General features: G+C 39.3%; 1 protein-coding gene across 3 annotated transcripts; it reads right to left on the reverse strand.

The window, feature by feature from the left end:
- Positions 1–187: 187 nt before the first annotated feature.
- sigirr (single immunoglobulin and toll-interleukin 1 receptor (TIR) domain) lies at positions 188–9959 on the reverse strand. 3 transcript variants are annotated; one of them, XM_078257179.1, is made up of 11 exons: positions 9688–9959; positions 9365–9453; positions 8491–8760; positions 7180–7384; positions 6970–7097; positions 6182–6334; positions 5947–6090; positions 5480–5582; positions 5151–5307; positions 4374–4551; positions 188–1668 (listed from the first exon to the last, which is right to left on the reverse strand). In XM_078257179.1, exons 1-11 carry the CDS (start codon positions 9711–9713, stop codon positions 1496–1498), a joined length of 1626 nt encoding a protein of 541 aa, XP_078113305.1. In that variant the 5' UTR covers positions 9714–9959; the 3' UTR covers positions 188–1495. The 3 variants fall into 3 exon arrangements, with proteins under 3 accessions (XP_078113305.1, XP_078113304.1, XP_078113306.1); XM_078257178.1 differs by having other exon boundaries at positions 9365–9474; XM_078257180.1 differs by lacking the exon at positions 9365–9453 and having other exon boundaries at positions 9688–9957.
- Between the last annotated feature and the right edge of the window lie 542 nt (positions 9960–10501).

Genomic DNA, 10501 nt, shown 5'->3' on the forward strand with positions numbered 1-10501 from the left:
GTTACTTCTTTTCCTGATTGACACATATTTCAGATCATTTCTTAAAATATTTTAAACAGTAAAAAAAAAAAGAAATACATTAAAAAACAGTCTTTGGTAAAAGGAAACAGAAAAACGTAACACGTTGATTTTAACAACTCTCTGTACACACACATATACATATATATACATAAATAAATCAATACACTTGAGTATCGCAATATTTTATTTTGCAATACTGTATCGATTTTCAAAAAGGCAATATTGATTTTTTTTTTTTTTAAACATTCAAAAATATTCATGTAAGACAGTGGTTCACATTTATGTTGTGTTTAAACCCCCTACTGCTAGATGGCTATGCTGAGACACACCACTAGTGTCCTTGCCTACCAGTGCCTAGCAGTGCCTGACTTTTAGCTAGAAGCTAACACTGTAGCTAGGGCTGAACTTTGGCCTACTTTAGCATATAAACATTAGCTGACTAAGAACCTGTGAACCACAATCCCAAACTGGCAGTTTGATTTTCTGTGTACTGAATTGTTTACCTAAAGTAAACTTATTTGAATTTTATGCACATCATGTCTTTTTTTAAATATTAGTTTTTCTGAAATTATACTTTAAAAAAATCCCAATATATCGCCTTACGCACAGTATCGAAATATATTGCAATATATTGAATCGTGATACGTATCGTATCACCAGATTCTTGTCAATACACAGCCCTAATATATATATATATATATATATATATATATATATATATATATATATATATATATATATATATATATATATATATATATATATATATATATATGCACTCATAAGTTTATGAACCCATGCTAAAGTTGACTAAAAAGAGAGAGGAATAAAATTTGAATGAAATGAGGAAATATCCAACCTTTAAGGACACCAATTTTCTTTGTGAATGAATAATGTAACGTAAATAAATAAATGTTCTTCCTTAAAATACAGGGAGCATAAGTGTACACACTCCTATGTTAAATTCTCATAGAGACAGGCAGATTTGTATTTTTAAAGGACAGTTATTTCATGGATCCAGGACTCTATGCATCCCGATAAAGAAATTAAAATAGCCCCACATCATCACATACCCTTCACCATACCTAGATATTGGCATGGTTTTATTTCAGTTAGCCTAATAGCTGGTTTTATTTGTACTGAGAGATTATTTTATGTTAAGTACCCCATGCTAATTTCTAGGTCCTTTAAGTTTTGGATATTTCCTAATTTTTTTTAATTAGGGCATTAAGATCAATTTCCAAAAGATGATTTTTTTATTCCTCTTTTTAGTCAACTTTAGCATGGGTTCATAAACGTATGAGCACAATTATATATATATATATATATATATATATATATATATATATATATATATATATATAGAAAAAGACATATTTACCATATTGACTTTGATAACTATAAAGCAAAGCTAAAGTGGATCTCCATGCAGTTGTTAACTTTTCGAGGTCAGTAGAAGTGAGAGGAGTGTGGATCAAATGTCCTCCTCAGTGACCAGGCAGTAGAAGTCTGAGCGGGCTCCATAGTTGCGTAGTCCCAGATCTGACACATCGATTTCAGAAGATTTGGGCTCAGCTACAGTGATGGGAGCAGCAGGGAAGACTGGGGCTTTAAAGGCCAGAGCCTTGTACACAGGGAGGCGAAGCCCTGCAGCAGAGAGAGAAAAGGTGAAACATGTATCCCAGATGAATGCAAATGCATTATATTGTTCACTGCATGATTTTTTATGTAAATGAAAAATATTTAAATTTCTAATTAAATTATGATTTTGGTCACATTGTTTTTTGCCCCTACAGGAAGAGATCAATTTAAGCTTACGGGTAAAATGCATTTTTACTATACAGTTACAAGATGACGCTTCATGCAAAGCTGCTCAGGACTCATTAAAGGAGTAGTTTGACATTTTGTGAAATACTTATTTGCTTTCTTGCCAAGAGTTAGATGTGAAAACAGCATCCTGTTAGCTTAGCTTAGCATAAAGACTGGAAACAGCTAGCCTAGCTCTGTGCAAAGATAAATAAATCGATCTACCAGTATCTCTAAAGCCGGCTCACCACCACCAAAGTGTAAACACATTAGGTTGTTATGTGAGGTTAGGTGCTGGACTATTTGATGTCCAGGCGGAGTAACGTTTTGAAATGTTTTAGTCATTGTGAGGCAACCAGAGACAACCTGTAATCTATACACTTCTGTTTTTGAGCCAATTAAACAAACAAGATATTACGTGTTAATTAGTGTGCTTTAAAAGGTACCGTTAGGTTTTTGATATCTTTGGACAGAGCCAGGATATAAGTTAAGATCAGCATCTTGCAGACAGTAGATACTGTCTGCAAAATGCTGATCTTTTACTTTGACATTAAAAGTGTAACTCACACGAAATATAGGTTACTAAAATCCAATTTGTCATTTAGAGGTGTAGCTGCAGGTATTCCCACACGGGGCGCAATACACTGTGCATCTAGACTTGATTTATGCAGAAGATTTATGCAGAAGCATAAATCACGCTTAAAGCGATTAACTTTTCCTGCTACAGATTTCCCACCGTGGTTTCTCTCACTATTACTCTAGAGTCGGTACTCGCTCCAAAGCTAATCACCGTCACTCTCTCTACCACACACTCCCCATGCACACATTCATGCCGGCCCTGCTATTTTCCTTAAGAGATCGACGCACACACCAACGCACAAGTATAAACTTCAGGCCATTTACGTAGGCTACGGCGAAACCTCTGCGTGGAACCTCCGCACAACCATAAAGCAAGATTCAGAGAGCGTTACATGCGGTCAGCAATTCCCTTTTCCACTGAGACTGCTTCCTGTGCAAATGTGCTGGACATGAAGCTTCATAAAGCATTGAAGCTTTCCAGCAAATTTGTTTGCAAAAGGGTAATTTCTCGAGGCTTCTTGTCACACAAAACCATCAGTTAGTCAAAGAGTGTAAAACAGGCAAATATATCACAGATGGTCTCAACCATCTGTGATCTCCTGTATTTTGCACCAGTAAAAGCTTGGGAATAAATAAATATTACATTACATGTCATTTAGCTGACACTTTTATCCAAAGCGACTTACAATTGCTATATATCAGAGGTCGCACGCCTCTGGAGCAAATAGGGGTTAAGTGTCTTGCTCAGGGACACATTGTTTGATGTATCGCAGTGGGAATCGAACCCAGATCTCCCATACCAAAGGCATGTGTTATATCCACTGTGTCACCACCACCACTAAGTATACATTTTATGTATAAGTTAGTAGGGATAAGTCAATTAATGTTATGGTTTATTGTGGAACATATTAAAATGATGTATAAACATGTAATCAAATTATATCCTTAGTTATTGGTTATACATTGTAAGGTATTGTTAATGAGGAAGAGAGGTTAAGAGGTTAATTAGGTCAAATATTAGAAAGAGAACAGAATTACTTCTTGTTCTTGCACTATTTGTGTAGTTTTTTTGTTTGTTTTTTACATTGAAAGACCAGATAGGATTTGTAGGATTCTGAGATGGCGAGTCCAGCTAGGCAGCTAGACTGTGGACGGTCGTGGATGCGCTGTGGCTGACCGTAGGACCTGCACACAGAGGACGTCTGACTAGCTTGATTATTCATTCAGACCCCAGATAAGAACACGTACACACTAAGCTCTACCCGGGTCAGTAAGAGGTAGTTGTAGTAGTGTATACCAAATACACACACAGGACAAGAAACTGAACTCTTTGTATTTCGACTTCTTAAAGAAACTGAACCCTTGTGTGTTTTGTGGTTGATGAAAGGCAATAAATCAGTCCACTATTCAACTCAACGCCAACTCCTCTCGTGAGGTATTTAAGGAAAATCACTCCCCTAACCTAGCCAGATGTTAGCGTCTCAATCACTCTCACTGATTAGGACAGGCTACGCTACGAAAGCATTTGCCTCTCTTATCGATCTGGGATGTCTTGATACAAAACATCACAGTCAAGCTGATATAGACCAATATGTGCAAGCTCATCATGTGATATGATTTCCTATTATTGAAGTTAAAGATTTACTGTAGTTGAATCCATGTTTGTTGATTCAAACGAGTCTCACAATACATCAGTTTCAATTGCACAGTGCGTGTTGAAAAAGAAAATAAATCTACCAGGAGACTTGTCATGCAACAAAAAGTACAGGAAATGCCAAACTTTTGACAAGCATTTACATCTTTGGATCAGAGTCAGATGGTTGTTAAACATGAGCATGCTTGCCTCAGTATGTTGTCTAGGTACAGCACAGCTTTAATATGCACCGCTTTTAATTGCATGTGCAGTGAAGAGTGGACCGAACAGTAGTACTTGAGGACTCTTCTTGTCCAGTGACTGTTGTTCTTACCCAGATCTCCAGCAGGGTCAGTGTCTGAGCGGCAGTCCAGGTAGTCAGAGTCGAGGGTCAGCATGGGGTCCTTGTCATCTTGTAGCAGAGTCTGAGGGTCGCCTGCCGACTCACTGCGGTAGACGACTCTGCGAGGCATCGCTAAAGCCAGCTCCTTCCAAAAGACTGAGGAAGGAGTCTGTGGAAACCAAACACGACGCTTTACACCACACTGTTAAGAGTCAAACTGAACTAAACTAAACTCTCAACTGCAGAAGCCTTACTTGCATGCATCACCATATATAGTATATACTTAACATTTCTAATTTGAATTCATTCATTTATATTTTATTATTACCTTGAAATACATTTCTATAATATTTATAACTGCTTAGTTTTTTATTGTCAGTTTTTTCTTAACATAAACTCATCATCTCAACTCAGTCATAAATATAAAATACTTAAAATTTAAAATGGGGGCATTTAGAGATCTAAAAATGTTGTGTAAGACATAGTCTATTCACATGATTATTTCACTGTACTGTAAATGTTTAATGTGATTTCAAGGGAAACGCAACATGCTCTGTGGTAAATAGAGGGCAGACAGAGTCCAGACACTAACTATAAACGTTATAGATACATTTACATAATTTATTACTTCCATGGGGGTTGGCTGAAATCCAATTTACCTTTAGGTATTTTTTTGTCAAAAGAGAAACACATTGGTGTTTAAAAGTACTTGTATCACATTTTGTTTGTTTGCTCACAAAGCACTAATGGGTATTATGTGGATCTTACCACAGAGTTGTGCCTCCAGGTGAGTATGGTGAGGCGGTGCTGGTGCTCACTGAGCAGCTGCTTGATCTCAGGCCTCATGCGTTTGGACTGACCTTCCAACATGATGAGGATGGGCCGCTCGCGCTGAGACAACTCCAACAAGTGCATAAGGCCCTGTCTGAAAACACACACAGCTACAGCGTGTCACGATAGGAAACAGTGGAGACACTGCAGCAACACTGACTTGTACTACACTATATTGTAATGATGCCACATTCATTTTACTCAGTTTTATAGAGTATATAAAGTGCCGTTTGAACAGTGTGGTTTCTACATTAAATTTATCTGACCTGAAGTTATTGGAGCACCAGTCCTGCTCAAGGTAAGCATAAGAGAGCAACACGATCAGACGCCGAGAGCGACTAATGTTCATTAGTAGCTCTGCAGAAGGTTCTGAAGACAAATAACATTGTTATGCATTGTTAAAAATGGACAGCTTTACATTACAATTTGTACCCAGGAGCATGTTTCACAAAAAGTGCTTATACACAGATCGCAAATGGTCACACAAATGATTGTTGCTTGCATATTGTAGATATGTTTGCAAATGTCTCAAATGAGGCATTTGTTTTGATTCATTTGTCTTAAAATAGCATGAGAGGAAATGTTGCAAATTGGGTATAACAGGTCCTAGAATAACAACAGGTAATGACAGTGACAGCAGAATCTGAGATTGTGAAGATTAAAACCAACAATGGATTAAATATTTCCAACTCTTCCTTAAATTCCTATAAAAACCAACAGACAGAAAGCTTACCTGAGCCAGGTAGGATATCGTTGTCATTAAGGTGCAGCTTTTGCGCATTTTTATTCTCCAGGTGAGGTTTGAGAATAAAGTTGACAAACTTCCTGTCATGATCATTGTTCACATAGGAGATATAGGCATCATATAATTTGCCATCTGAAGACATGGAGGCACAATACATACCAGTGGTGTTAATACCAGTCTTGTACATGATAATAGTAACCTTATATCACTTCAGAGGCCTCACCATTGAGTTCATTGTCTCCATAGCATTCTGCGTAGAAGTTCTTGTACCAGAGTTTGATGTTCAGGTGACACCTGCAGTACACAACAGCAGCTATGGCTAGGAGGAGGAGGAGGAGGATGGCTGCAATAACAGCAGCTGTGTGGTTGGGGCCCGCTGGAAAACACGAAAAAAATGTCTGAGAATAAAATACAAAAATAAGCATAACATAATCAACCAATACTTTGATTATAACTGATCGTCACAAACTTAAGAATTTGGAATCTGTAAGTAAGTAGAGTGTGTCGGTACAACTGGGTCCTTGCAACTAAAACAGTACTGTACACATTTTCAATTCACAGCTCAATCACAAGGATTCTCATCTGCTGACTGGTTACATGCTAGGCCAGGCTCCCTGCCAAGACACTGTAAAATGATACAGACTGGATGTATCTGTGTCTGTCTGGTATCAACAGGTGTGAGACAGTTGACAAAGTGTGTGGAGCTGGCTGACCTCCTTCTGCTCCAAAGATGTGAAAAAGGTTTGGATAAACACCGATCATGTCTAAAATACATTTTTATGATTTGCTATATAGATAACATATATAACTGCTGCTCCTCTTTATTTATGAAGTCTTGCCTTTCACTTCAATCTATGTCCTCCAATCTACGTGGTCACATTTGTGTGTGTGTGTGTGTGTGTGTGTGTGTGTGTCTTTCATCTTTGGGTTGGTAATCTTTTCTTAGAAATATAACACAATATGCAGGGCAGACTGTAAGAAACCCTGCGTAGGTAACTTTAGTTGTCTTACTTGAATACAGCAGGCTGAAGTCAAAGGAAATGTTCCTCACTGTGCACCTGTAGAGCCCAAAATCATCCGGCTCTCTGAGGTTTATCACCAGTAGACTGTTTACCATCAGTTGGCCAGCAACAGGAGACCTGATAAGTAGGACGGAAAACTTATCTTACTTTTACTCTTTTTATTTTTATGCAGCTGATATTTTACAAAGCTTTCAATCACCATGAGGAGGTGTTCTGCATGTAATGTGTGTGATTGGTGAGGGGTTGGCCATCTTTACTCCACTGCAGCGTGGTGTCACAGTGCTCTTCTCTTGGGTCCCAGAGGAGAGCAGTGCAGTTTAGCGTCACAGAGGATCCCACATTCCTATAGAGACTGTCTGGTCTCCCATTTGGTTTAAATTCAGGGGCTTTGGAGCACTGGGACTCTGTGGAAAGACATACCATTAGGTGCTTTCCGACCGGATAGTACTTGTACTTTTTAGAGGAAAAGTACACTTCTAAGCAGTTCTAAGAACTACTGTCCCCCAAAATCTTTTTTTCCGTTTGCATTCCCACTGGCCAAGTGGCCATAGGGACTGGTAAGAGGGGTAAGGGACTGACGCAAGCACTGCAACGGTCTTTGCCGGTGAGCCGCAGCACACGCTTGTGGAGTTTAACTCCGAAAAGACAGGTCACCACAGGTTCCCGTTAATCTTATGATGGACATGTGTTGTGATATTTAAACAAACGAACCGTCAACGGCGAAATAAAAGCCTCTTATTTACGAGAGCGGTCTGAGAGACCTCCAGCTTATAACGAGGTGTCTGAGCAAGACTGGTCGAGCGACGAGCTAGAGGCCGGGGCAGGCGCTTGCTGGCTGTCGCCTCACTTCATGGAGGTTCTCAACGCCGAAAACTTTGAAGCAAATTGTCAATTCAGCATCAATTTTCGCAAGACTGCCTATATTCGAAATCTAAACAGTTAATTTCTCGCCTAAAACGTTGACAGAAGTGAATTTACTGATGAATAAGATGGTGAAAATTGTTAAAAATGTCCCGTTGTTGGTTGTTGCTCTGTCTGCAAGTTCCGAGTTGGCAGTGGGCGTGACTTAGAAGTTCGACCAATCAAGTACACCTAGGAAAAGGGAAAAGGGAAAAGACCCTGCTCTGAAGTAAGAGCTAAAGAAGTACGCTACTGAGGCCAGAGGAACTTAAAAATCCCCAAATTTTTCCTGTCGGAACACGACGAAAAAAGTGTTCTAGGAACGTTTAGTTCTAAGAACAGCAAAAATCCCTCCGGTCGGAAAGCCCCTACTGTTATCTGTGCTCATTGCAGGCGATCCAGACAATAGAGGCCTTCATGTGCACAGCCTGAGACTGCAGCTAGAAGGCACGCTGAAACCAAATGCCTCTTTGCAGGCGTAGCCGTTCAGCCAGCCCCATCAACCCTCATACAAACCCTACGTTTATTTCACCTTACTGTGAAAGCCACATAATTGCAGTTTCAGGTTTGAGATGACTTCATTATACTTACACATGGATATAATACTTACCTTTAACTATGAGACGCACGGTGAATGAGGCCGTGCTGTTGCCCTGTTGCATACAGGTGTAATTCCCTTGATCTTGCAAGCTGAGGCTGGCAAACTCCAGGTAGTCCTTCCCTTCCTGGGTGGAGAGTTGGTGGCAGTCCTTCTGCCAGGTCAGCTTGGGCTGGGGGGAGCTCTGGGGCTCAAGAGGGCAGTTCAGCCGATATGGAGGCCCCTGCTGACCCACATAGAGCACCTGCTCCTTAAACCTGCTCTCATTCACACAGGTCTGAGCTACAAATAGAAACAGAGGGAGTTTACGGTCTTATTTACATTAGGGGTGCAACAAGCCAACTTTATCTGCCCCAAAACTGATCCCTCAACTCAGGGACAATTGAATTTCAATAATGACATAATTAAAACTGTATTTATGCTGTGTGATCAAATATCAATAGCCTACCTACAAGCTTCATTAACTTTGCCTACCATCTGTGGATGTTTGCATTCATTCTGTGCAGCTTCAGAAGACTGGGTTCAGCTTTAGTGTAGCTATTAGCAATGGGTGAGTGTCTAATGGTGCATAAAGGTGAACCTGTTTACTCTGACTGAACAAATTCTGATTCTGTTTTGCTGACTTAGTTGAAAAGAAAAAAACACTAAATCTCCTTTTCTGTTTGTTTGGACATGTTCAATGCAAAAACTTACTATCAGGCCTAACTAGTCCTATGTCAGGACAGATTTAAAATAATCTCAGACAAAACTATCTGCCCTATTGAACCTGGACCTGTTCTTCAAGATATTCATATGTGCACGTCGTGACACCCACAAATAACCCGTACAACTGCCCTCTCTGGTTTCCCTTTTGCTTAATTCTTCTTCTTTTCTTTTTTTTTTTTACCGTTTCTCAAACGCATCCGGGTCCGAAGTCCGGTCTGGTCCTCATGTTGCCAGGCAACAGCATGTGACTGCGTCGTGAAAGACAGTGACCTGTATACACCATGGTGCACACTGACCACATGTGCATTGACCTGGTATTGTGTTTACCCATCCAGCATCCCGTAAAACTGACTCATACAGGTTATAATGGACAAATATACCAAACAATGAGGTGAATCCCACAGCTATCAACCAATCCAGTGTATTTCAAACAGGAGTTCCCAGTAAAGTGTATCATATCTAGGTACATTTAAGTGAATAACGTTTAATTTTCTACATCCTTACCGACTGCAAGGGAAGTCTTGTCCCATTTCCCGGTGAACGCCAATATGAAAGCGACTAAAATCACGGCCATGACCCGCAGTCTTCCTCTTCCTCTTCCTAGCTCCTTCCTCAGGTGACAAATAAACCGAGTGAAAAGTTTTTGTAAGGCTACATTACATAACCTGTTAGTTTATTAAAGTTTCGTAACTGTGCGGAGCCGTAGAAGTGACTGCGCACAGGTCCGCCATCTGGTCGCTCAACTGCACCTGTCCACACATACCTGAAACTCTTCTGACTATTGGCTCCCTGTGTTCACGTGACGTTTGCACCGGGTTATACCTGCCTAGTCTGAGTGAATCTTGGGAGGAGATGATGACAGAAAACTCATCTACTCCAGTGCGCCCCGCTCTAGTAAATTATCGTTTTTAATAGCGCTGAAAGGTAGCCTACCTCTTTCTAACGAGGCACATTTTAAACAGGATTTATAGAAGTTGTAGGCTAACTAATGACACTAATGATGATAAATAAAAAAAAATAAAAAATTTGAATCACCAAAAATTCTTATTGGCTGTTGGTGCATACAATAAACATATTAAGAGGAAATAAAAATAAAGGAAAAGTACTGCAGCAGTCAAGAACATAAATACAGAATAGAAAATTACAATAATAATATGAAAAAGATACTATAAAAATATGTACAATATAATTTAATAAATGTTCATGAGTTTTTCCCTTTCTAATATTATAATACCCATCATTATTACTGTAAATGTTCATAAGTAATACATGTTTTTTATCATCAAGTCTGCAGCTGTAAGCGTTAAAAAGTTATGGA

The sequence above is a fragment of the Sander vitreus genome, chromosome 8, assembly GCF_031162955.1.
Source record: "Sander vitreus isolate 19-12246 chromosome 8, sanVit1, whole genome shotgun sequence".
NCBI lineage: Eukaryota > Metazoa > Chordata > Actinopteri > Perciformes > Percidae > Sander > Sander vitreus.

What these genes read in the sequence shown, in the direction of transcription:
- sigirr (XM_078257178.1), bottom strand. Translation starts at nt 9,713, where the DNA reads ATGGGACAAGACTTCCCTTGCAGTCG. An exon ending in ATGCAGAACACCTCCTCATG is followed by an intron (nt 7,098 to 7,179) that starts GTGATTGAAAGC and finishes CCTACTTATCAG; the next exon opens with GTCTCCTGTTGCTGGCCAAC. An exon ending in TGACCCTGCTGGAGATCTGG is followed by an intron (nt 1,669 to 4,373) that starts GTAAGAACAACA and finishes TCTCTGCTGCAG; the next exon opens with GGCTTCGCCTCCCTGTGTAC.